The sequence below is a fragment of the Artibeus jamaicensis genome, unplaced genomic scaffold (assembly GCF_021234435.1).
Source record: "Artibeus jamaicensis isolate MK-2021 breed Jamaican fruit bat unplaced genomic scaffold, CSHL_Jam_final scaffold_754, whole genome shotgun sequence".
NCBI classification, from domain to species: Eukaryota; Metazoa; Chordata; class Mammalia; order Chiroptera; family Phyllostomidae; genus Artibeus; species Artibeus jamaicensis.
In genome coordinates, this window is record NW_026522054.1 from 7,892,773 (window position 1) to 7,918,213 (window position 25,441).

Here is a 25,441-nt window from a genome sequence, read left to right on the forward strand (position 1 = left end):
CGCACTGCAGCTCCCTGTCTGGTTTCTGTCGCCGTGTATCTTGGAGCACAGGCCTTGGTTTGGATCGTGACACTGCTCGTGGCCATTTTTTTTAAAGGATTTTATTTACCTTTAGAGAGTGGGGCAGGGAGGGAGGAAGAGGGAGAGAAACATCAATGTGTGGTTGCCTCTCACATGGCCCCCACTGGGGACCTGGCCTGCAACCCACGCATGTGCCCTGACTGGGAATCAAACCACGACCCTTTGGTTCGCAGCCCATGCTCAGTCCACTGAGCTACACCAGCCAGGGCTGCTTGTGCCATTTGCTGAAGGTGGAGGTAAAAGTGCCTGCCCCGGGATGTCCGCTGATCCCTTTGGATGCGGGGAGGGGCAGGGGCTTTTGCTGGCACGCTGTGGACCTAGTCCTCCACCAGAACTCACAGGTCCAGCCCAGATGGAGGGGTCCACAAGTTCTCCAGCCACTGCCCCAGCGCGGAAAACGGACCACGGTCTAGATACTCATGTGTTCTTGGGGTACAGACCACACTATGAGACCAGAAGCTGCTGGCCCCGGAGAAAGTCCCACAGCGCCCCGCTGTGGAGCTGCAGGGCTTCCTAGAAGCACTTCGCCCCAGGACGTTGCGGTGGGGACGGGATCTAGCTCTCCCTCCCACCGGGGAGGCGACCAATGTGTTTGGAGCTCTACTCAGAACACATGGAGGGGTCATCGGATGGGAAGAATCCTCATCTGAGGTGACTTAAGCCCTGACTGTGGCCAGCTCAGCATCCGCAGTCTTAGGACTGGGCGTGGCAGGGACAGCTGGCTTCCTTGGCCGTTCGGGGGTGAGAGCCAGGGTTCTCAGCAGCCTTGCTAAGAAATACCTGGGCCTCATGGCTCTGGAAACTCCCCCTCCAGCAGTACACTCCTTCCACCCCTTCTGCCACAACATGCCACCCCGCCCTGTTTTTAACCCCTCTGGGTGATCCTATGCACTCGCTCCAGTGTTCAGGGGCGTCTTGTCCCCTGAGTTCCTGGTGAAACCAGCCAGGGTACAGCCTCGGAAAACGACCCTGTACTTCCCAATCCTTCCACGTCCAGACTCCGGCGGAGAAAGGTGCAGTCCTCATCCCTGCCGCAGGAGGCGCTGCTTGTGGAGGTCGGCGCTCCCGCCGCCGCTGGTGCGCAAGCGCGGCTTCGCGGATTGGCCGCGCGCGGGAGCCGTCGCCTTTAGTGGGCCGGGCCGCGGGGCTGGCGCGCCGAGCGGAGAAAGATGGCGGCGGCGGCGGCTGCAGGCGCGGCCTCCGGGCTGCCGGGGCCGGTGGCCCAGGGTCTGAAGGAGGCGTTGGTGGACACGCTCACCGGGATCCTGTCCCCCGTGCAGGAGGTGCGCGCGGCCGCTGAGGAGCAGATCAAGGTGCTGGAGGTGACAGAGGGTGAGTGAGAGGCGGGGCCGCCTGGGCGGAGGGGACGCGCTGGGGGCCCGGGGCCGGGCCTGCGTCGCGGAGGCCGGGGACGAGCTCAGGCCTTGCGTCCCGCTGGTGGTGCGGGCGCCGGGGCGCGCTGTGGCGGGCGGGCGAGTGCGGCCCCGCGTTACGGCCGTCCCGGGACCCGGAGTCCGGCGGGAGACACGTGTAGCGCCGGTCTGCGTCCTGAGGGACGCTCCCTCGCGCCGCGCCGCCAGGCAGGTGCCCACCGCCCTTTGTCTGGGCTCGATCCTCCCGCTCTGAAGCGGCCAGTGCGCCTGGTTCGCGAGTCTCCATCCTGCGTCCACACCTTTCAGCGCTCACGCCCAGCACGGGGTCGAAGCTCCCCGCCGGATCTTCATATGAAAGAATGGAAGCGAGCCCTCCCTGGAGTTCATCTTGCATCGTCCCACAGCGCTGGGGAACTGGGGGCCTGCGGAGAGATCCGGGGTCTGGCAGGTCCAGGGCAATGTAGAAGGCCTGGTTGTCACTGCCAGTGTCCTGCACACAAGGACCAGGCTGGACAGCGAAGGGCCGGGCAGGTTGTGGGTTGACCAGAAGGAACTGTTACGGCCTCCATCACCTTGCTGCATTCCCATCGGGGTCCCTGCTCCCTTGGGTGTGAAGGAGGACAAGTGACCAGTTAGAGGAGCCTCATCACGGTTGAATTGCTGCAGGAACGACGTGGAGGGGCAGCGAGAGCCCCGTGCCTGCGCCCCGGGGGCTGGGACAGTGACAGCTCCCAGGGGCCTGTCCGTGCGCAAGCGCCCTGGCCCCAGCTGGGCCCTTGGCCTTCCACAAACCTTGGGGTTCTGAAATAAAAAATTAAACAAAAGTGCGGGGTTCGGCATTTGATCTGGGGTGCTGGTAGGAATAGGTTGAAGCCCACGTGCAAACTGCACATCCTGCTGCAGGTGCACTGTGGGTGAGACTGCCCTTCCCAGTGCTGCCCCCGGTGGTCTGCAGGGGCCAGTGCCTGTGTCCAGCATGGTGGACGGACTCGGATCAGGTCCGTCACTCATTGAGTGTGCTGCTCTGGACCCTTGGGAGGCTGCCTGTGTTTTTCCATAGTCTGCTTCTGTATGTTTCTGTAAAAACCCAGGACGTCCCCCCTGCAGTAATCCGTGTCTAGACGGAGGGTGGTGGGCTCCTCTTGCGTCTCCTTCTCTCTCCTGAGGCTTAAACAAGACAGTTTGCCTTCCGGTGCAGAGGACCCTCGTCACCTGTTCTGTCTAAATCCCAGGTGTTTCCTTAAAGTGGTCAGCCATTCCTTCTGCACCTTCACAGGGACACAGCACCTGGGCCAGCTGTGGGGCCTGGCCCCTGCCTCAACTTGCCCCTGTGGAAGTGCTGTCTGTTCTTTGGAAAGGAGCTTCCTCAAATGGGAGGGAGATGAGGGAGCTGGGAGTCCTGTTCACTGTCTGTGCCCTGGTTCTGTGGGCCCATGGTCAGGCAACAGCCAGGTGCAGTTGTTCCTGGTCCCTTTGTTCCTGCCAGTGACCGTGTACCATCCCACAGAAGGGCAGACACATAGGGCTGACCAGTCTGTCCCCCTCGGCAAACCAGGGTGCAGTGCCCTGGCTGCTGGGTGGTAGCCCCTGGTCTCGAATGCTGAGTGAGAGAATCTCTGATGTGATTTTGTCAGCTGGTCATTTGTCAGCTCCGTCAGGTGGACAGACAGGAAAAGTGGGTGGGCTCTGACCAGGTTCTGGGGTAGTGGAGACCTTAAGAAGCAATTATCTTAGAAAGTTGAGGTTGCTGGAGCCCAAAGCATGTGCTGGCCATTTACTCTGCCCACCGATGCTCCCCAGGAAACGGGTTGCCTGCAGTCAGTGACTGTCCTCCAAACGGAGCCTGCGCACTGCAGCCGAGAGGAGGGGGCTGCAGTGGGGGGAAAGTGACATCAATTCTGCAGTCTGTTGTAAGATAGGCCCTGGCTTTATGTTCTACCAGGGCTGTCAAAGTCATTTCCACATCAGCCTTGTGGTTGCCTTCAAAGGGCCGAATGTCATTTGAGGACTGTATAGATGTATCTGCTCTGTAACTAGTGGCAAGGAGCTCGGGACTGCCACTGGGTAGAAACAAGGTGGAGGGCCGGTTTCAGCCTGAGCGGGCCTTGCGTGTGCCACCTGTGGGTCAGAACATATCTTACAGTTTTTTTCCTTTTCCTCTTTTTTTTCTACCTTCCCACTAAGAGGAGCATCGTCCACAGGGTGGAGGGAGGTGATTCCTTCAGTGCTCTGGGCCTCACAGCTCAGGCCTGTGGTGCAGCCTGTGTCACTGTCCCCTTAGTTGTTTCTTTCTGCTGGTGGGAAGTGAAGACACTTTCCTGTCTTTAGCCTTGACTTTGTCTCTCTGCCACTCCCCGAAGATAAGCCGCTGAGAACCTGTTCTCTCCCCTCCCACCACTGCCCGTTGCAGTGGGGGCGGGCAGTGGCCTCGCCCCCGCTTTTCCGAGCATTCGAATGCTGCCCAGGATCTGTTGCGCCCCCGTCAGAGGCCTGGAGAGACAGGCCTGCTGGTGGAGTCTGTGCCAGTGCTCACGGGCGCTTTTCTGGCTCTCACAGCGAAGCCTGCGCACGTGCCCACAGAGACAGCCCTCAGGGACCCAGATGTGCTCCTGGGTGTGCACCGAGTGGAAGGCAGCCGTGCTGGGTGGGGGGGGGGGGCGGTGCTGGCATCTTCATCCTCCTCTCGGCTGTGGTTTTGTGGGTCTCCCAGCCCCCTTGAGAACAGCGGGCCTCCCCAGGACTCTACTTCGCCCTCCCCGTCCCCAGGGAGCCCGCTTACTGCTCTCCGACCTGGCCAGCTCCCAGGTCTCCAGCACCCCTAGGACCACAGCCCCACGCGCTCGTCTGCGTCTCGTCCTTCAGCCTCAGGCTCTCCTTGGACCATCCTTCGAAGCCAGTTTTGCATAGATAATGTTCTGCCTGGTGGGGGGGAGGGGCAGACTGGATGGTGAGACACTGAAAGACAGAGAGGTGGGGATGGGGACGGGGTGCGCTCTCTCAGGAAGGCAGCAGGTGCCATTCTGATCTGAGTAAAGGTGCAGTTGAGAGCCTAGGCTCAGGGCGGAAACCCAGGCTACCTGCATGGTCCATCCCATCCCACCTGGGAGAGGGAACTAGCAACGTTTGTTTCTCAACAAAGGTGGCTGTGGAAGGCTGGCTTTGTGCCACCCACTTGGGAAGGTTCTCGGCAGGCTCACTTGGAGGTTGGATTGCAGTTTGCTGTCAACTGGCCCTTTCTGAGCGAGACAAACACACCAGCAAGCATCTCTGTCGCTCCGGTTTTTTGCCAGGTCACCTCGAAGGCCATTTTCCAGCTGTTCTTTCTAGTGCTTTACAATGAAATGACATCAAAGACGTAGAGCAACACAGCTGGACGTCCCTGGCACCTGCTGCATGAGGTTGAAACACTCTCTTCTTCACAGATACACTCGGGTGTGTCTCCTGCCTTGTGTTCTCCGTTAAGTGCCCCTCTGGGGACAGGGCCTTCGCCACTGAACGGTGCCTGGCACTGACAGGGTGGCAGTGCAACGGACCTAACACAAGTCCGTGGGCGGGAGTGTTCTCTGGCTCTCCCTTCTGCACGTGGTGTGGGGTCGAGCGTCACGCCGCAGCCCTGGGCAAGCAGCTCCTCCTGAGTGGCTCTCAAGTAAAGTCGAGCTCGGGCCTGGGAACTGGTCCCCTGTGGTCCCGATGGGCGCTGTTGGGTTAACACCGGTCGTGCCTCTCCTCCCCCACCCCCACCCCCTCGTGTGGACAGTTTTCTGTCTCCGGGATGATTGTGCGGCCACTGGTTTTCAAGCTAGAAAATCTGTTCTGCTCTCACATTCCATGTTTAAAACGTGTCTTGAGTTCAACGTGAGACTCTTCTTTGCAGGTTTCTTTCCCATTGAGGCTTTGGAGCAGCAGGTCATGCTCCTTGAACTCTCTGGCTTTTTTCCTGTGTGGTGGCGTGACTGTGCTGAGAACACCTGTCTGCCGGTGCTGGCTGGCCCGGCTCCGGCCCGTGGGGATTGCCGTCTTCGGACGGCCTCTTGGCACACCCACAGTCTCAGTGACTGGTGGTGTGGGGCATCAGTGGAAACGGGGGTGCGCTTTCTATGGGCTGAAGAGGCTCGTACAGAGAACCAGTGCTGCCTCCGGGTGCTGATGTGAAGGGCACCCACACCGTGCTGTTCGCCACGAACGTCGGCCTGAAGCTCTCAGATGGGACGAGAGGGACCCCGACAGTCCGGCCCCGTGGGGGGGCACCCAGGCCTCACGCACTGGTGACTCTTCAACGTTGTCCCCATTTGGCCCCTGCGCCCGCCTGTGACCCTCAGGGTGAAACCTCCCCGAAGAAAGGCTCCGGTAAATGCAAAGAGGTGCCGTCCTTGGGTGCGCCGCTCCACCCCGCAGACGGTCAGATGGGCTGATTTGGAAGTTTGTGGAGGAAGAGCTCCAGAAACACTGGGAGAGGCATCCGTGGTGTCTGTCACTAGAACTGCACGGCGCTGGCACACAGGCAGGCAGCCACGGCTGTGGGAGCGAGGAGAGAGCCCACATGGTCGTGCAGCTGAGGGTGGCATCTCAGGTCGCCGGGGTGAAGACCGGCCTCCTTGAACGGGTGCCAGGGCGGCTGGGGGTCTGTCTCCGGCTCCCCTGGCTCCGCATGGCCCCCTCGTGCGCACTGTGGCAGGGGGAGCATTTCCTTCCCCCCATGTGGCTGAGGACAGCTCCCCTGCGTGTGCACACAGGGTTCCCCCACCCGCTCCGTCGGTGGGCGTCCAGGTCGCTCCGGCGTCCGACAGCCCCAAACCGCGCCGCCGTGGGTGCGGGGCTGGGGCGCCTCTTCCAGTCCGCGTCCTCTGGAGGAGTGCCCAGAACTGGTGTTGCTGGGACATGTGCTGGACATTTATTCACTTACTTACTTACTTCGAGTCCTCGCCCAGAGATTTATTGATGTGACAGGCAGACCAACACTGAGGTGAGAGAGGAACGTCCAGGGGTCGCCTCCCGTACGCACCCCAAGTGAGGCCCACAGCCTTTCGGTGCACAGGTGACGCTCTGGTTGGCAGAGCCACTGGCCAGGTCCGCGGTTCCGTTCTGCACGCCGGCAGCACCGTGGCCGCAGCCAGCGCCTGTTTCTGGTTTGTTTGAGGGTTGTTGTTTGTGGCTGGTCGGTTGGGTTGGTTTGGTAGTAGCCGTCCTCGTGGCTGGGAGGTCGCGTCTCCTAGCCGTGATGTGCTGTCACCTGACGACCAGTGACCTGCCAACTGGTCACTTGTGTGTCTTCATTCACAGAATTGCCTGCTCAAAACCGGAGCCGGTTTTTGCATCAGGTTGTTTGTGTTTTGTTGGATTTGGGAGTTCTCTGTGTGTTCTGGGTATTAATCCCTGACCAAGTCCACGCTTTGCAAGTACGTGTTTCCATTAGTGGGTTCCCCTCTACTCTACTGATAGAGTCTCTTTTTTACATAGATCTTTAAAAATTTTTATGAAGTCTAATATGTCTACTTTTTTTCTTTTCTGTCAAGTTGGTAAGTCACCACCAAATCCAGTGTCATGAAGCTCTTACCCTGATGTTCCCAAAGGGCTTGTTGTTTTCGGTCTTCCTTTTAGGTTCCTGGTCCATTTGTTGCGTTTGTCTGTGGCATTCAGTGCAGACCTGATGTTCCTGGTGTGTGGACGTCCTGTTCTCCTGGCTGTTTGTAGAAAAGACTGTCCCCCTGCAGGGGGCGCCCACGGACCAAATTTGGGGCTCTGGGTCCTGCTCACTGGTCCACAGGTCTCTGCTTGAAGAGCCACCCTGTTCTGATCCTTGCACGTTTGGAGTGAGTTTTGAAGTCAGGAAATGTTAGCGCTCCCATTTCAGTCTTTTTTTTTCCCCCCCTGGCTATTCATAGTCCCTTGAGTTGCCAGATGAAAATTTCTTTTTAATATATTTTATTGATTATGCCATTAGGGTTGTCCCATTCCCCCCATTCAATCCCCTCAACCCTGCACACCCCTTCCCCCACCAATCCCCTCCCTTTGGTTTATGTCCATGTGTCACAAGTTCTTTAGATTCTACATTTCCCATACTGTTCTTGCCCTCCCTACCGTCTATGCTACTTATTCTCTGTACCTTCTCCCCCATTTTCCTCCTCCCACTTCCCTGTTGCTAACCCTCCATGTGATCTCCATTTCTATGGTTCCACTCCTGATCTAGCTGTCTGCTTAGTTTGCTTTTGTTTTAGGTGTGGTTGTTCATTACTGTGAGTTTGCTGTCCTTTCACTGTTCATCTTTTTTATCTTCTTTTTCTTAGGTAAGTCCCTTTAACATTTCATATAATAAGGGCTTGGTGATGATGAACTCCTTGAATTTGATCTTATCTGAGAAGCACTTTATCTGTCCTTCCGTTCTAAATGAAAGCTTTGCTGGATAGAGCAATCTTGGATGTAGGTCTTTCGGTTTCAAGACTTGGAATACTTCTTTCCGGCCCCTGCTTACCTGTAAGGTCTCTTTTGAGAAATCAGCTGACAGTCTGATGGGAAGTCCTTTGTAGGTGACTGTCCCCTTAGCTCTTGCTGCTTCTAGGATTCTCTCCATTTTATTTATTTATTTTTTTAATTTTTTATTGATTATGCTGTTACAGTTGTTCTATTCCCCCCCTTCATTCCCCTCCACCCTACCCCCCGTCCCCACCATTACCCCTCCCTTTAATTTATGACCATGTGTCTCAAGTTCTTTAGATTCTATATTTCCCATGCTGTTCTTGCCCCCCCCATCTATTTTCTGTCTACTGTCTATGCTATGCTACTTATTTTCTGTACCTTCTCCCCCTTCGCCTCCTCCCACTCCCCTGTTGCTAACCCTCCTTGAGATCTTCATTTCTATGTTTCCACTCCTGATCTAGCTGTCCTCTTAGTTTGCTTTTGTTTTAGATTTAGATGTGGTTGTTAATAACTGAGTTTGTTGTCCTTTCACTGTTCATGTTTTTTTTAACTTCTTTTTCTTAGATAAGTCCCTTTAACATTTCATATAATAAGGGCTTGGTGATGATGAACTCCTTGAATTTGATCTTATCTGAGAAGCACTTTATCTGTCCTTCCATTCTAAATGAAAGTTTTGCTGAATAGAGCAATCTTGGTTGTAGGTCTTCGGATTTCATGACTTGGAATACCTCTGTCCAGCCCCTTCTTGCCTGGAAGGTCTCTTTTTAGAAATTCGCTGACAGTCTGATGGGGACTCCTTTGTAGGTGACTGTCCCCTTAGCTCTTGCTGCTTCTAGGATTCTCTCCTTCATTTTAATTTTGGCTAATGTAATGATGATGTGCCTTGGTGTGTTCCTTCTTGGGACCAACTTGTTTGGGACTCTCTGAGCTTCCTGGATTTCCTGGAAGTCTATTGCCTTTGCCAGATTGGGGAAGTTTTTCTTTATTATTTGTTCAAAGAAGTTTCCCACTCGTGGCTGTTCCTCTTCCCCTTCTGGTACCCCTATAATTCGGATGTTGGAGCGTTTAAAGATGTCCTGGAGGTTTCTAAGCCTCTCCTCATTTTTTTGAATTCTTGTTTCTTCATATTTTTCTGTTTTGGTCATTTTTTTCTTCCTTCTGGTCCACTTCTTTGATTTGAGTCCCAGTTTCCTTTCCATCACTGTTGGTTTCCTGTGCATTTCCCTTCATTTCAATTAGTTTAGTCTAAATGTGTTCCTCTAATTTGTGACTAAAATCAACCAGTTCTGTGAGCATCCTGATCACCAGTGTTTTGAATGGTACATCTGAAAGTTTGGCTATTTCTTCATTGCTTAGATTTACTGGCTCTGGGACTTTGAGTTCTTCAGCCATGTTTTGGTCTGTTTGTGCCTGTTACATATGAGGAGCAGAGCCTTAGGTGTTCACCAGGGCGGGGCCCCCCAGGTCGCTGGTTTGTGACGCTGTATGTGGGGGCGGGGTCCGAGAGGGACAATGGCGGTCTCCTCTGCCGCTTCCCGCTGATGGGGCCTGCGTGGTCTGTCTCACTGCTCGCTCCTTCACCGGTTTATCTGTGCGCAAATGGGTGACCACGGTCAGCACTCAGTGAGTCTGCACTCTGCTACTCCATACCTGGGATCCGCCCACGGCTGCCGGAGCTCCTGGGTTGAGCACCCGGGTCCATCCAGTGGATCTTTCCTGTCTGACCTGGCTCTGCTGCTGGCTCTGCCCCTCTTACCGGTTTGGCTGAAGGATTAGTTGTTGTCAGACTTCTGTATAGTTCGATTTTCTGTGGTTTGGCTGCATTTTTGTTGCTAACACTTTGTTGTTTTTAAACTTGGTTGTGAAAGAAGGCCACAGTGAACACAGTGTGTCCACCTACACCTCCATCTTGGCGGAAGTCCCCAGATGAATTTTAGGTTGGGTATTTCTATTTCCGGGGGAAAAAATTAGTGGGATTTGATAGGGGTTAAGGACCGGAATTTTGATGCGGAGTAAGAGTCATGTAGATGCCGAGTGCTGTCAGGGTCACTGCTTGTGCTGCTTGTTGAAAAGCAGTAACTCGACAGCCGTATTTTTAGGACGGAGCCTGTTGAAGCTGGGTTTCCTTAGACTTGACCATCTCGCACCTGGTGGCCTTTGCCTGAGCAGCCCCTGGAATCCCACCTCTTGCTCTCCTTTGGGGCTCGCCAGCACGGTGTTCGGTGAGGCAGCACACCCACCGGTGTCGGAGAGTGTTGCCGGGGCCGTGTCCGTGGGCCGCTGGCTGCCCCTGCCTGGGGCTCAGTCTTGGTGGCGCTGTCAGTTCCTGTGGAAGTGATGGGTCAGGCTCCTTGCTGAAGCTGCCTGGCCACGTCGGCTGGGGCCCAGTGAACTACTGTGCTGTCCTGTGTGCCTGCACGCTCACAGTAAGGTTTGCTCTTTCAGAATTTGGCGTCCACCTGGCTGAGCTAACCGTGGATCCCCAGGGGGCCCTGGCAATCCGTCAGGTAAGCCCAGCCCTATGGGTCCAATTCGTACGTCGTGCCCTGTGCTTGGCAATGAAACATTCTCAGGGGAGAGCGGAATCGGGTGGCCAGTCTGCAAGTCACCAGGGACTTGGTGCCAGGCCTTGTGGGACTTGGAGGGAATGGCCAGGCGTGGGCGTGGCTTTCCTGGGAAGAAAGTCCTTTCTCCCGTGGACCCCGAGGCCCATTCTCTTCACAGCTGGCGTCCGTCATCCTGAAGCAGTATGTGGAGACGCACTGGTGCGCCCACTCGGAGAAGTTCAGGCCTCCGGAAACGACAGAGAGGGTGAGACAGCGCCCGAATGGGCTGCCGGGACAGTGCGGTGCCGTCGGAGCCCAGGGCGGGGAGTGAGGGGGCCAAGTGGCCAGCGGGCATTGTGGGCGTGGGGCGTGGACAATGGGACATCAGACGTGCTTGAGTGGCGGGCCGGCCAGCGCTCAGGCCCTAGTCTGCCGCACTGGGGAGGCATTGCTCTTGTCAGCCCCGATTTCCCAGGTATCGGAGAGTAGAGTTAGAGTTCCGGCCTCCGGAGAGTTGTCTGAGGGTCCAATGGAGGGACGTTCCCTTTTGGGGCAAAGCTGCGGTGCTCGGGCCCTGCCGTCATGGAGTGTCCTCCTGTGCTGCGGGACGGTGGCCGCCGGTCACGTGGGCACTGAGTGCTCACAGGACAGTGGCCGCTCAGCTGCTTCATCGCGGTTCATTGCATGCAAGTGGCCAGTGCTGCTGGAGCCACCGGAGGGGGGACTGAGGCCGGGGGCTCCGGGGTGGGCAGCGTGCCGGTTTGCGCATCGGTGTTCTCGACAGAGACGCCGCATCTCGGGCGGGGCCCTGCCAGGCCCTCGCAGCTGTTCTGACGGCAGGTGGGCTTCTCTCCTCCACAGGCAAAGGTCGTCATCCGGGAGCTGCTGCCCAGTGGGCTGCGAGAGTCGATAAGCAAGGTGCGTTCCAGCGTGGCCTACGCCGTGTCGGCCATCGCGCACTGGGACTGGCCCGAGGCCTGGCCCCAGCTCTTCAGCCTGCTCATGGAGATGCTGGTGAGCGGCGACTTGAACGCTGTCCATGGAGCCATGCGAGTACTGACAGGTACCAGACGCTGGGGGGCGTTGGGGGTCCTGCTCAGCGGGATCGATGTGTGTGGCCCACAAGGCCGCTGCTCCCTCCCAGCTCCTTGTCTGCGTGTCTGCCCTGCCCTGTCCGCTCGTCTCGGAGAACTCGGTCGGTGTGCAGAGGGTCGCACATGGGGACCCTGAATTGGGTGCGTGCTCTGGCCCCGCCCCTGGCCCGAGTCTCCTTGTGTGAAGTGAGTGTCAGCGTCCGCCTCCGCGGAGCTTTGGGCTGTTGCAGCGAGCTGACCTCTGTAAAGCGCTCCTGCAGCACGGCGGCCGGCGGGGCGCTGCTGGGGACTCCCGGCTGCGTTGTCACCGTCATCGCTCGGGGTCTGGCACCGGTGTTTTACCACAAAGGTGTGAGCACGTGACTCGCAACAGTGTCACACTCACGCTCACTCCCTGTGTGGTGTGGCAGGTGTGACGCTCGAGTCAGCACTGTGCATCTCCACACCCGTGTTGTCACCCTGTGTGTGACTCAAACGTTAGTCCAGCCAGGACAAGGGACAGTCAGTGGAATAAAAGTACTTGAACTTCTAGTCCAGGAAGATTGGCTGGGTGTCTCTTCAATGCTTGATTGATTAATTTATCATCAGCCTGCCCCAAAACCTGTCCCCGTGTGTCCCCATTCAGACCCAGTGTCCCTGTCTTGTGCGAGCCCTGCCCTGTGTCCTGCCCCTCAGCAAGGGTACCACTCGGTCTCCCCCAGTGTTAGCCATCTCGTGCTGGTCTTGCATTTCGGGCCAGAAATGCAAGGGGTCCTCCTGAACGGGTCCCCGCCGACTCCCTTTCTGTGGGGATGACACGGAAGAGCAGGAGGGAGCGGACGCGGGACTCGGGCCCCCACAGAGTCCCGGGGCCTCACCATCTCAGCACCTGTCGGGGGTTTCAGGAGCAGAGGGGGAGGTGCGGCCCGCAGTCCCCTCGACTCCTCCAGCTCTCCCCCAAGTGCAGGCCACGTCTGGGCACACTTGGCTGGCAACGCCCCCCCACCGCCCCCACTGTGTTGGGGAGCAGCCCACCTTGCCCCCGGGGAAGAGGGGTGCAGAGAACGCAGGGGAAGACCACCTGCCTGGGGGGCCTTGGAAACGGGGCCAGCGGCGCCTGAGGGGCCGAGTTTCTCGGGCGGCCGCCCCGGGGCCACCCGCCCCTGCTCGGGCTCTTGGTGCTCAGATGAAGGCCGCTCCCCCAGCCCTGGGTCTTCCCTCCCTTCCTCGTTGCGCACGTCCCTCTGCCGTCACAGAGCCAGCTGCTCTCGCTGCTCCCCTCCCTCAGGACAGGCCACCGCGGTGTCCGGGTCTGTGTTTCACCTGTTGTGGAACTGCCACCTGAAGGCAGTTTGAAATTGTCACACTCATGTCCTTCCAAAGCCACGTGTTTGTCACAGCGCACCTTGTTCCTTTGTAGAATTCACGCGGGAAGTCACAGACACACAGATGCCGCTCGTGGCCCCTGTCATCCTCCCAGAGATGTACAAGATCTTCACCATGGCTGAGGTGCGGGCGCAGCAGAGCTGCGGGCCACGCGGGCCCCGGGGGCGTCAGCGTTGCTCCCGCCCCGACCGGGTTGGAGGGTTGGGAGAGCTGCTGTCTGTCACACGTCTTCACTGCTCCCTGGGCCTGTCCCCTGCTCCCTGGGCCTGTCCCCTCCTGCAGCCTCCGGTGGAGGCCTCCCCCAGAGCTGGCCCGCCCCACAGAGCACTGTGGGTGTTCTCCACACCCTCCTCCGCTCTGCGCCCAGCCACAGTCTGCGGGAGGGCCCGCACGCCGGCCATGCTGGGTGTCCGGGCAGTGAGGTCCCCGGGTCTCATGGCCACACGCCTCCGTTTCCCAGGTGTATGGCATCCGCACCCGTTCCCGAGCTGTGGAGATCTTCACCACCTGTGCACACATGATCTGCAACATGGAGGAGCTGGAGAAGGTAGCGCGGCAGCAGGGGCGGCTCGGGTCACGGCAGCTCGCCCTGCACAGCACTCCACCCTGGGGTGGCGGGGGAGGCGCTGAGCGCCAGGGGTGGTTTCCCGCTGTGTGTGGTTCTGTGTCCCTCTGTGGGAGCCCCATCTCTTCCAACGCCTCGACCTGCTCCTTGTCACGGCCGTCACCCGGGAGCCAGGTGGCGCTTCATGGTGCCCCTGTGAGAAGCAGCGGCTGCAGACGTGGGGCAGTTGGGGAAGCTGGGCTTGTGCAGTGGCCTTGCGAGGCCGCCAGGAGGGCCCCCCCAGGAACATGGGAGTCTCGCCCCTGCAGTTGGGCCTGACCAAGAGAGACCTCCCGACGCCTCAGCATCCCGCACTGGACTGACTGTCCGTGTCCCCCCTGGTCCCAGGGCGCGGCCAAGGTGCTGGTCCTCCCAGTGGTGCAGCGGTTCACCGAGGCCTTCGTGCAGGCGCTGCAGGTGCCCGACGGGCCCACTGCCGACAGTGGCTTCAAGATGGAGGTCCTGAAGGTGAGCCCGGTGTCTGCCGCGCTCCTGGGGTCGGGGAGGTAGTCTGTGACCCCAGTGCCCCCCCTCCATGGGCCCTGCCCTCTGTGACCTCGTAGGCCGTGACCGCCCTGGTGAAGAACTTCCCCAAGCACATGGTGGCCTCCATGCAGCAGATCCTGCCCATCGTCTGGAACACCCTGACCGAGAGCGCGGCCTTATATCCTTCCTGGGCCGGCGGGGGCTACACATTCAGGGGGGCTTATGGGTCCTGCCCTCGGGCTCAGCCGCCCCCGCGCAGCGTCTGCACGGCAGACCCCGGTTCTGTGTCTTAACTCCTCGTCATACTTACGTGAGGACAGAGGTCAACTACACGGAGGAGGTGGAGGACCCCGTGGACTCCGACGGTATGTGGCGTGTCTGGCCTTGACAGAGGACAGCAGTCTATCCAGGAGGTGACAGTGTCCTGTTAGCATTTCAGGTCCCAGACAGACTCACTGGGAAGCCGTTTCTGGTTCAAAAACGAGTGCGCAGCGTCCTCAGAGCTGCTCTCTGGCTCCTGTCGTTAGCGGGCGCTCTGCACAGTCACTTGTGTAATGTGACATTGTTGCCCCACACATGTGCCACCACCCTCGATTTCTGGTCACCGAGGTCCTCCTGGCACTTCCTGCAGGTGAGGTCCTGGGCTTTGAAAACCTCGTCTTCAGCATTTTCGAATTTGTCCATGCTCTGCTCGAGAACAGCAAGTTCAAGAGCACCGTCAGGAAGGCCCTGCCGGAGCTGATCTACTACGTCATCCTGTACATGCAGATCACAGAGGAGCAGGTGCGGCACGCCTCGGGTGCCTGCGGTTGGCCCGGGGTCTGGGGACAGCATTGAGTTCGTCCCTAAGACCAGGCGCTGGACAGCCGCTCCCCATGCGGGGGTGGTGGCACCATGCGAGTGGTGGCATACAGAGACCAGGACCCCGGCGGGGGGGGGGGGGTCACTGGGCCAGAAATGAGCATCTAAAACACAGGTGGCACACGCAAGGCCTGGGGGCCGAGTCCCGCCCTCCACCTGGTTCTGTCCAGCCCGGCACCTGGTTTCTACCCAGCGGCAGTGCCGAGCTCCTTGCCCCCAGTTAAAGAGTGGTTACATTTACACAGCCCTGCAGTCACATTTGGCCCTTTGAAGGCCAACAGGCTGATATGGCCCCCGGTGAAATGAGTTCGCCAGCCCTGGTGGAACGTAAAGACAGCACCTCCCTCACCACACACCGCAGCATCGATGTCACTCTCGCCTTTGAGGTCCCATCAGGTCCAGTCCATTCAGAGAGTCCATCTCAAAAGCAGTAGCAGCCGGCCGACAGCAGCAGAGAGCTGGTCATGGCCGTGTTCTCCAAGTGTCACTAGAGAGCGGTGACCAGCACTATGTGCCCCGAAAGGGACTTGCTCCTCTGCGTCCGAGAGAACGGCTGGGAGCCAGGCGCTGGTTCAGGACAGACAGGAGCTGGTGTCCCTTGGGGGTGCAGATGAAAAGAGGGGCCGTGTGACCCGATCGGCAGCCCCCCAAACATCCAACCCCTCATCCTTGCAGATCAAAGTGTGGACGGCCAACCCACAGCAGTTTGTGGAAGACGAGGATGACGACACTTTCTCCTACACGGTCAGGATCGCGGCCCAGGACCTGCTGCTGGTAAGGGGCCAGCCGTCGCCACAGTCCGTCCTGCTGGGTGTCTGAGCAGCCGGGTGGCGGCGTCAGGCAGCCCCCTTTTAGACTTCAGCAGGGGGCCGGGAGCCCCTCAGCGAGGTGTGCAGTGCAAGGACCAAGCAGTGCAAGAGTCCTTGCTTCCAGCTCTGACCTGGCCGAGAGCACCAGCTGGACAGGGCGTGCGGGCGGCACAGGGTGGTGGCGGGAAAGGGTGGGCGGTTCCAGCATAGGCCAGTGTGCCAGGGGGCAAGCCCCTGCACTGCCGCTGTTCCCTGCGGCTCTCGGGGGAGGGAGGGGTCTTGGAGTGGCCTCCAGGCCCAGGTCCTGTGACGAAGCTGCCACAGGCCGCCTGCCACGTGGTAAGTTCCACCCATGTTGGTAGATGAGCCTTCTCTCTCCAGCCAGGGCCCCTGAGAGCAGTGTCGGGCACGCTCCCGCCCAGGTGCAGCCCACCATCTCTCCCGCACCCACGGCCAAGAGTCTGCTCCTGCCCTCAGCTCCCCAGGGCCAGGAACTGTGACCCTGGAGGTGCTGCTCAGGTTCCATCAGCCCTGGAACCGGCACCGACAGGGCCACGTGTTCACACTTAGCCAATGTGAGCCTGTGAGCACCGTGTGTGCAGTCGCAATCGTGGTTTGCACCTAGAGCAAGTGCATGTTGCACAGACGGATGTCTCAGCCCCTCCCCTCCCCCTAGGCTGTGGCCACAGAGTTCCAGAACGAGAGCGCAGCCGCCCTGGCTGCTGCGGCCACGCGGCACTTACAGGAAGCAGAGCAGGCCAGGAGCAGCGGCGCAGAGCACTGGTGAGGGGCCGCGGGGTCTCGAGCTGTGCTTGGACCTTCTGCTTCACAGCAGCTGTCCTGGCCTGGCGCTGGTTGGTCCAGACGTGTCCTTCCAGTCCTTTCTAGCAAGCTCCACCGGCAGACCTGGCTTTAGCTTTAACTGGGATGCTAAGGTCTGTCTTGGCTGCAGGTGTAGCTGGGATGGTCAGACCGAGCGGGAGGGCCGTCCCCACATCCCCTTCCCTTGAGGACTCGCCTTTGTGGCAGCGAGGTCCTTCTCACAGGTGGAAGGTGCACGAGGCATGCATGCTGGCGCTGGGCTCCGTGAAGGCTGTGCTCACCGACGGCGTGAAGAACGGCCGCCTGCACTTTGACATGCACGGGTTCCTGACCGGCGTCGTCCTGGCGGACCTCAGCCTCTCAGGTACGCTGTGCGGTGCCAGCTCCGCGGTCTGCTCTCACATCGTCTGCTGCGGTGGGTGGGCCAGGCGTCCATGGGTCCTTCGGGGACCTCCTCCCCACCCCTGGGGCTGGAGCTGGAGCTCAGATGAGTCTGAGCCTCAACCAGCCCAGAGACTGGGCTCGGCCGAGAGACGCCCAGGGCCTGGTGCCGGCTTCGCACGGCTGTCACAGCCCCAGACGGGAGTGCAGGGCTGCACCTCAGGAGCACTGGCTGGCGGTCCGCTGCCCCTGCGAAGTCGGCACCCCCTCGGGCAGCCCAAGCCAGCTCTTCCCGCTTGTCTCCTGTCGTTTTCCTCGCGCTGACTTTTGGCCGGTGTCCGAGGAACACAGTGCCCTGTTTTCGAGGCCATGCCAGCTGCATGCGTTGAAGGGAGAGTAGCCCCTGGTCCGTTGGACCGACTTCCCCTGCACCACGGCGGCTGTGGGTGTTTGTGTCTGGCTGACACGTGCTGCCTTCGCCTGTGCCTCTGCCTCGTCTGTGCCTCCCCTCTCCACCCAGCGGCCCCAGCCCCCGCCCCGACTCCCTCTCCAGCACAGGCAGCCCTCTGGCTGGTAGGTCGTGTGTCGTGGGCTTTCTTGTGCCGTCACGGCCACTCTCTGAGCCACAGGATGAGACGGCCAAGCACCCAGAGTGCAGGCCAGGGGACCGTCCCCCTCCCTTCTCGTCGGCCCCAGGCGGCACTGGGCCGAGGAAACGTCCCCTCCTCCTGCGAGACGTGAGGCCCCCAACCCCCGTGGTGCCCCCCGCGCTGTAGGCGTGGAAGTTACGTGTTCAGGGGACGTGCTGAGCTCCCCAAACCCGCCGGCGCGGTTCTGTGGCGTTTGTGCAGGCGTGCAGGTCGGGGGTGGTGTGCACACTGGGCGGAGCTCTGCCGGGGGCAGGGGTGGCCCTGCCGAAGCGAGCAGCTTTCCCACGCCAGCCGTCCCGAACGGCCCGCCACTCCACAGGGGTGTTCTGTGAACTCCGTCCAGCGTAACATACCAGCAATCGAAACCGAGAAACATCCAGAACACTAGAAACGCAGGGGTCTGTCCCTCGGTGTCGCACACCCTGTGGCCTCTGGAAGAGCCGTGCGCTCCAGGGAGGGCGCGGGTGAGGGGAGCAGGCTTGCCGGGCTCTGTCCTCTGCGCGGAGGGGCCAGAGGGCCACACTGCGCACACACGTGAGAAGGCTGAGGACGCGGCCCTGCAGGGGCGGTCAGGACTCCTTCAGCCGGCAGTCGGCAGGGGTGGGGGTGAGGGTTGAGTGGACTGTGAGTGCCCTGCTGCCTGAGGGGCCCTCTGTTCGGGAGACTGCCGTTTACAGGCGTAGTTGAAGGAGTGGCGGCTGGCGTCTGAGGTGCCCCGACAGCGACCCAGGAGTCTGGAGAGCCTGGCCGGGGCGGGGGTTCAGGGGAGCTGACCGACGGTGCAGGCGGGGCCTCTAGTCCGAGAAGACTCGGGGTCTGCTCTGGAGACCATGGGAAGAGGGCGCTCTCCCTCCCCGCTGAGTTGTCCGGGCCATGTCGCATCCGGGGCCGGATGGGCTGGGGGTGGGGTGGGGAGGGCGGGGCGGGCGCCTGCGGGGCTGGGGCCGTGCCCTGACTGCCCTCTGTCCCCCCAGTGTCTCCCTTTCTCCTGGGCCGGGCTCTCTGGGCCGCCAGCCGGTTCACGGTCGCCATGTCCCCCGAACTGATCCAGCAGTTTCTACAGGCCACCGTCAGCGGTCTTCACGAGACGCAGCCCCCTTCGGTTCGGATCTCCGCTGTGAGAGCCATCTGGGGGTGAGTGCACTGCCTCAGGGCGCAGGGACTGCCCTCTGAGAAAACTCCTGGGGTGGAAGTCTCAGCAGCGGTTGTCGGGAGCAGGCCGTTCTGGGGGAGACCCCCGTGGCACCGACTGGGGAGACATGGAGGCAGCCAGACCAGGGGCGTGGCCTCCGGGGGCCCTGAGAGAGCCTCCTGGCCGGGCTGCACCATGGGGGTTGCAGGGGCCGGCCAGGCACCCCGGCTGGCTGCCTCCAACTCGGGGTCAGGTCATTCGAAGGAACATTTCATCCAAACTGGGGTCTCAGTTGAACCCTGAAAGTGCCCAAATCCCAGAAGACAGTCTGCCCTGTGCCTGCCTGCGCTGGCTAACCCTCGACACAGCAGCGGGCACTGCATATGGGACACGCAGCGGCAGGGAGCACTGCGGGCCCTGAAGTCGGCTCGGTGGCGACCGAGGCGTCCCTCATGCTTTCCCTCCGCGTGGATGAAAGGGCCCGTGGGAGCTGTGGGAGCAAGAGGACATGGCGAGGTCCCGGCCGGCGCCAGACGGGCCCAGAGGAGTGGGAGCGAGTGGGTGGGCGCCCAGCACCAGGGTGCCCCGACCCAGAGGGCGCGAGGTGCAGGCCGCTCCGGGGTCTGAGCGCCCGGGTCACCGGTCAGCTGTGGACCTCGGAGCCCAGCCGCTGACACACATAGTGTGGTTCTGAGACACATTTGTTTAAAATTTATCGAGTATGAGGATGCCCTCGTGTCTGATCCAGGTTTTTTTTTTTTTAACACGGAGAAGCAGTGTCTTTGACTGACTTTTATTACGTTCGAAGGTGAGCAAAAGTGAGGACTCAGTGACTGTGTCCCCTTGGACGTGCACCGCAGCACCCGGTGGGGACTCACTGACACACAAGTGACATGGGACTTTGCACAGCAACTCCAAACCCGGAGAACAGCATTTCGGTTTTATAAGTGTGCACAGAATATTTATAAAAATGGATGTCATTTTAAGATGCAGAAAACCCCTCAGAAGTACAAGATTTTCGTAACGTGGGAGTTTACAGTCGCCTCTTGCTGGGTAACAGCTGTGGGGACGGCACTGAGCACCTGGAGAGGGACGAGGCTGCCAGGCCTCGGGACGCCAGTGAAGCGGCGGCCGTGGGGCAGGGGCACTAAGCAAGTGTCTTCCCAGTTGGACACAGTGACGTGAGGGGCCCATTTGAGAACAGCGGGAGGAGGATGAATGGCACTTCAAAGAAAACGGCGAAGAGCAGAGCAGTGTCTGCCAGGAGACGCTGGGACAGAGGGGCCGGCATTTGCGAAGCGGCTGCAGGGCGGGGTCGGAAGCAGCTCCAGACACAGCTCCCCGAAGCTCTGCGTGTAAAGTACCGCACTATGCATGGTCCTGGAGCCCAGCCCCGAGGGGGCGGCACTCACGTCTCTGTCCCCGCAGGTACTGTGACCAGCTGAAGGCCTCAGAGAGCACCCACGTCCTGCAGCCCTTCCTGCCCAGCGTCCTGGACGGCCTGATCCACCTGGCCGCGCAGTTCAGCTCCGAGGTGCTCAGCCTGGTGATGGAGACGCTGTGCATCGTCTGCACGGTGCACGCGGAGTTCACCGCCAGCGTGGAGGGCAAGATCTGCCCCTTCACCATCGCCATCTTCCTCAAGTACAGCCACGGTAGGCCGGGGGCTGAGGGTCTGCTTCACAGCCCCGAGTGCAGGCTGCTCTGCTCAGTCTGACCGGGGCGGAAGGGGCAGAGGGATGCTGGCAGACAGCTGGACGTGGAGCGGCCACCCCACAGTGCTGCAGGCCGGGGGTCGGCCCTGGCCCTGAAGGGAGTGCGGTGCAGGGTCCGGGGCGCAGGCTGTGGGAGTGAGGGAGAGCAGCACACCCCCGTAGCCCGGGGCCTGGGCAGCCCTTAGGGCCACGTGTCCGAGGAGCCTTCGTGGCAGAGGACAGTGCTCAGGGGTAGGGAGGGGACCGTTTTCCAGAGCGCACAGACAGGGCCCCTGGCCTGGGGCTTGTTCTGCAAAGGGACTTCTGTGAAGGCACACACGTGGAGAATACACCGGGACGTCGGGCGGGGGGGGACCTCTGGGTGGTGGGACTGCAGGTGTCTTCTTCACTCCAGCACCCCCGGCCTTGTGAACACCGTGGTTCCGTGGCACGTCTCACCGAGACCTTGCTCTTGGAAGAAACACTAAGGGCTGTGTTTAAAGAGGGAGCCCAGTCTTGCAGCTCAGGAGGCCGCACTGGGGCGGGCGGGCGTGCCCACAGCGACGGCGCACAGTGCCTTGTGCCTGACGGCTCCGTCCAGGGCAGCCCCCTGCACTGTTGGGTGTTCCACCGCCACCACCGTCACAGCCCTTAGCACGCCCCCGTGGGCTGGCCCGTCTGTGGGCGGACGGCTGTGCAGCAGAGCCCTCGGCGTGATTCTCGTGTGCGGGGAGGCTTGCCACACTAGCACAGCTCCGGCTGAGCTGTGTCTGCCCAGGGCGTGTGTCCTAGAGTGGTGGCCTCGGAGGGCCACTGCCCCCGCCCCACACACAGTGCCAGTGGCACCGCCTCCCCGTGAGGTGTCGGGCCTCCCAGGGGTGCAGGTGCAAGAGGCTGCCCCAGAGAATGAGCCAGGTTTCAATGGTTGGAGCCCACCCCTTGGCCTGGGGTTCTGCCGTGCCCAGGGGGCCAGGCTCTCACAGGCCCCCAGGTCCCAGCAGAGGGTGCGTGCGCTGGGTAGGGCCCTGCCGTGGGCACCCCAGGTCAGGAGCGCGTGCAGACTGGCAGGCGGGGGCCCGTGTCGCCTTCTCCACCCCAGACCCTGTTGTCGCCTCGCTGGCTCAGGACATCTTCAAGGAGCTGTCCCAGATCGAGGCCTGCCAAGGCCCCATGCAGATGCGGCTGATCCCCACTCTGGTCAGCATCATGCAGGCACCAGCGGACAAGCTCCCCGCGGGGCTGTGTGCGGTGAGTGGGCGCAGGCGCTAGAGGGTGGTGTGTCCTCTCAGCTGGAGGATGGCAGCCACTGCCGAGGTTCAGGGCACCTTTCTTGGCCACTTTGTCCCGGGGAGCACAGCTCTTGTTCCAGGGGTGCATTGTCACTGAGCACGTCCCCTGCTGCACAGTCCCCGCTGCACAGCACCCGGCCTCGTGCCAGTCGAGTCACGGGCCACGCGAGGAGGCTGGGGCCCCGCTCCCTTCCTGCGGCCCTTTCTGCCGTCCTGCACTCGCCCTGCCTGCCGGGCTCTGTTGGCACAGGGAGCGCCCTGGCTGCGGGGTCCCTTCCACACCCTGAGCAGTGCTGACCCCCGCCCCTGCAGACAGCCATCGACATCCTGACCACAGTCGTGCGGAACACGAAGCCCCCTCTGTCCCAGCTGCTCGTCTGCCAGGCGTTCCCCGCGGTGGCCCAGTGCACCCTGCGCACCGACGACAACGCCACCATGCAGGTGCCGGCCCATCGGGGTCCCTCCCGGCCTCGGGGTGCGGCTGGCGTGGAAAGGGGTCGCCTTTGTGTCTGGGGGTCGGCACTGTGGGAAAGGCAGCAGACGTGTGCGCCGGACTCTGGGGTTGAGGTGGGAGAAAGGCTGGGCTTCCGGGAATCTCCCCCAGCGACACTGTGTCAGACTTGTTGTTCCAGCACCGGGGGGGGGGGGGGGGTGGTCTTGCCGGTGAACGCGCAGCTCGCCCAGCGGAGGGGAGGGGCAGGCAAGGGCTTCTGCGGTCTGCTCCCAGCTGCTGACCGCGCTGGCCGCCCTGTCCCCCCAGAATGGCGGCGAGTGCCTGCGGGCCTACGTGTCGGTGGCGCTGGAGCAGGTGGCCCGGTGGCACGACGAGCACGGCCACAACGGGCTGTGGTACGTGATGCAGGTGGTGAGCCAGCTGCTGGACCCCCGCACCTCCGAGTTCACCGCGGCCTTTGTGGGCCGCCTCGTCTCCACCCTCATCGCCAAGGCCGGGCGCGAGCTGGGCGAGAACCTGGACCAGATCCTGCGCGCCGTCCTCAGCAAGATGCAGCAGGCAGAGACGCTGAGCGTCATGCAGGTGAGGGGCGCGGGCGGGGCCCCCGCCTGCCCGAGCTCCTGGGCGCTGGCCGCCCCTGGAGCCGGTTGGGCCAAGTGGGTCGCGCAGCTGCGGCCCCGGGGCCCCGCGGCCGCTTCCTGACGCCCCTCCCTGTCGCCGCGCCCAGTCCCTGATCATGGTGTTCGCCCACCTGGTGCACACCCAGCTCGAGCCCCTCCTGGAGTTCCTCTGCAGCCTGCCCGGGCCGACCGGCAAGCCTGCCCTGGAGTTCGTGATGGCCGAGTGGACGAGCCGGCAGCACCTGTTCTACGGCCAGTACGAGGGCAAAGTGAGGTGGGCCTGCCCTCACGCCACCTCCTCCCCACCTCCTCCCCGCGCCCTGGACTCCGCCTGGGGGGGTCCCGGTGCCATTTCCGCCCCCGTGTCCCTCACTGTGGGTCACAGTGCCCCACCTCTGACCTGGCTCCGGACCTCGCAGGAGCACTGAGTCCCGTGTCCAGCTGAGCCCTCCCCTCCGCTGCCCGCTGTGAGCGGACCTTCACCACTCGAGAGTCGAGGGGCCACCCGGCTGGGCCTGGCGTGGCACCCAGGGTGCAGGGTGACCTGCCGCTGTCCCTGCAGCTCGGTGGCCCTGTGCAAGCTGCTACAGCACGGCATCAACGCGGACGACAGGCGGCTGCAGGACATCCGGGTGCAGGGCGAGGAGGTCCACGGCGCCGATGAGGGCGTGCGCACCCGCTCCAAGGCCGCCAAGAGTAGGTGACTCGGGCGCTCTGGTGCCTGCCTCCAGCCAGGCTTAGGAGCGGGCAGGACAAGGAACAGGAGGCAGGCAGTGGGTCAGATCATAGTGGCTCCTGCCGCTGACCACTGACAGACACGCTTGGGCACCAGGGACCTTGTGTCCAGCTCTGTCCTGGGGCTTCGGTACCAAGTCCCATGGGTCTTGGTCATTGGTCGGCCGCCTTTGGCCTGTGACCCAATAGCTTCGAGGAGGGCAGGTCCGTTCCCCCCACCTGCAGGCCCATCACCCCTGGGCCACTTCCAGGCTGCTGGTCGGGGGCTGGCAGGCAGGGCTCCTGCTTGTTCTTGGAGTCTGCACTGTGTTGCCAGCCGGAGCCTTGCCCCTCACTCTGACGCCTGCACTCTGGTGGCACCAGGCCAACGAAGTGCCATGACTGAGCCGCCCTCCGTGGCGGGTGTGGTCTGGGGGGGAGTCGCCAGGGGAGCCCAGCGCATCTGACGGGCAGCCCTCCTCTTTCTCCCAGACCCTGAGCGCTGGACCAACATCCCTCTGCTGGTCAAGATCCTGAAGCTGGTCATCAACGAGCTGTCCAACGCCATGGAGGCCAACGCTGCCCGCCAGGCCGCACCCACCGAGTGGGGACAAGGTGCCCAGCCCAACCCCCGGCCTCAGTCTGGCTCACGGAGCCGGTGTCCGGTCCGCCCCACACCTGGGCTGCCGGCCCTGCTGGGCGCACACAGCTGCTCCCCGCTCTGCCCACAAGGTCTCGGGGGCTGGGCGGTGGGGGCGGTGGGCGGTCAGCGCGTCGGTCCACCAGTCCGGTGGGCGTGGGCTGCAGCTGCACCGTCTGCCCAGATGACTCCAACGACATGTGGGAGGACCAGGAGGAGGACGAGGAGGAGGAGGAGGACAGCTTGGGCGGCCAGCTCTTATCCGACATCCTCGCCACCAGCAAATACGGTGAGCCCTGGACGGGGAGGCGGCCACAGGTGCCTCTCCCACCCCGTCCACAGCTGGGACCGAAGGGACCCGTGGGCCGGCGGGGGTTCCTGGGCCACTGGGCTCCGCCCTGACCCCCTCGGTGGCCTGTCCAACAGAGGAGGACTACTACGAGGACGAGGAGGACGACGACCCTGACGCCCTCAAGGATCCTCTCTACCAGATCGACCTGCAGGTGAGGGCGCACTGGGGTGGGCGCGGTCTCCCCCGCCCTGCCCCTCCTGTGCATGGGCTGTGGGCTCCTTGTGGCCAAGTAAGGTCCTCAGGGCGGCTGGGCGGAGTGCCCATCTCCAGGGGGACCCCGACTCGGGAGCGTGCTGGGCACTGGCACTTGTGCAGAACCCGTGGGGGCTGGGCCCCTGGGGGGCCTCGCACGGTGCAGCGGGGGGCCGGCAGCCCTCCGTGACACCCCCTTCGCCCCCAGGCGTACCTCACGGACTTCCTCTGCCAGTTCGCCCAGCAGCCCTGCTACGCAGTGTTCTCGGGCCACCTCAGCGACAGCGAGAGGCGGGTCCTGCAGACCATCGGGATCTGACGGGCGCTGTCGGCGCCTCAGTCCCCATGTGGCCTGAGGGCGCGGGTCCCTCTCTGCCTGGAGCAGCTGCCTGCCTGGGCCCCGACGGTGGCCAGGACCAGGCCCGTGGGCGTGGCCACAGCGACACTGGGACGGGGCGCTTCCCTGCGGGTGGCCCGCCTGCAGAGCCCCTTCCTCCCTACTGGCACCCTCCACCCCCAGAGTCCATGCTGGCCAGCTCGGACACGTGTGTCCCCAGGGTGCCAGGTGCACGGGTCATGGGCCCCTCGGGAGCAGGGGCCCTGCCGGCCTGCGTTCTGGAGCGACCTGTTCGCATCCTGGGGCGTCTGGCGTGTCGGATGGGAAGGCCTCCGCGCTTTCCGCACAGATGCGCCGGGTCTCAGCGGGGCTCCCCGCCCTGCACAGCACTGAGGCTCCACCCCACCCCACCCCCGTTTGCATGACGGCCCCCACGCCGCGCCTGTGCGCACATATGGCGGAAGCCCCGAAGGTGGCAGTCTCTTCTTTTTTAGGGGAAAAACAGGAAAAAACTGATTTTTTAAAGTGTAC

General features: G+C 61.8%; 1 protein-coding gene across 4 annotated transcripts; it reads left to right on the plus strand.

Annotated features, from left to right (window-relative positions):
• Positions 1–1,224: 1,224 nt before the first annotated feature.
• On the plus strand, positions 1,225–25,281 carry IPO9 (importin 9). Of its 4 annotated transcripts, none has more exons than XM_037160997.2 (24): positions 1,225–1,413; positions 10,314–10,375; positions 10,593–10,679; positions 11,276–11,477; positions 12,908–12,996; positions 13,334–13,420; positions 13,826–13,945; positions 14,041–14,141; positions 14,270–14,328; positions 14,595–14,746; positions 15,500–15,598; positions 16,310–16,416; positions 16,680–16,819; positions 18,461–18,620; positions 20,047–20,273; positions 21,412–21,560; positions 21,914–22,042; positions 22,362–22,637; positions 22,783–22,949; positions 23,238–23,371; positions 23,882–24,004; positions 24,214–24,318; positions 24,456–24,532; positions 24,782–25,281. In XM_037160997.2, the coding sequence occupies exons 1-24, from the start codon at positions 1,251–1,253 to the stop codon at positions 24,890–24,892; spliced, it is 3,126 nt and encodes a 1,041-aa protein (XP_037016892.2). In that variant the 5' UTR covers positions 1,225–1,250; the 3' UTR covers positions 24,893–25,281. The 4 variants fall into 4 exon arrangements, with proteins under 4 accessions (XP_037016892.2, XP_037016893.2, XP_037016894.2 ...); XM_037160998.2 differs by having other exon boundaries at positions 22,783–22,931; XM_037160999.2 differs by having other exon boundaries at positions 22,822–22,949.
• Positions 25,282–25,441: the final 160 nt, after the last annotated feature.

Excerpts from the sequence above, each read along its gene's own strand:
- IPO9 (XM_037160997.2), top strand. The coding sequence starts at position 1,251 with ATGGCGGCGGCGGCGGCTGCAGGCGCGGCCTCCGGGCTGCCGGGGCCG. Across the intron at positions 16,820-18,460 it reads GGCGGACCTCAGCCTCTCAG|TGTCTCCCTTTCTCCTGGGC; the intron begins GTACGCTGTGCG and ends CTGTCCCCCCAG. Across the intron at positions 20,274-21,411 it reads CTTCCTCAAGTACAGCCACG|ACCCTGTTGTCGCCTCGCTG; the intron begins GTAGGCCGGGGG and ends TCTCCACCCCAG.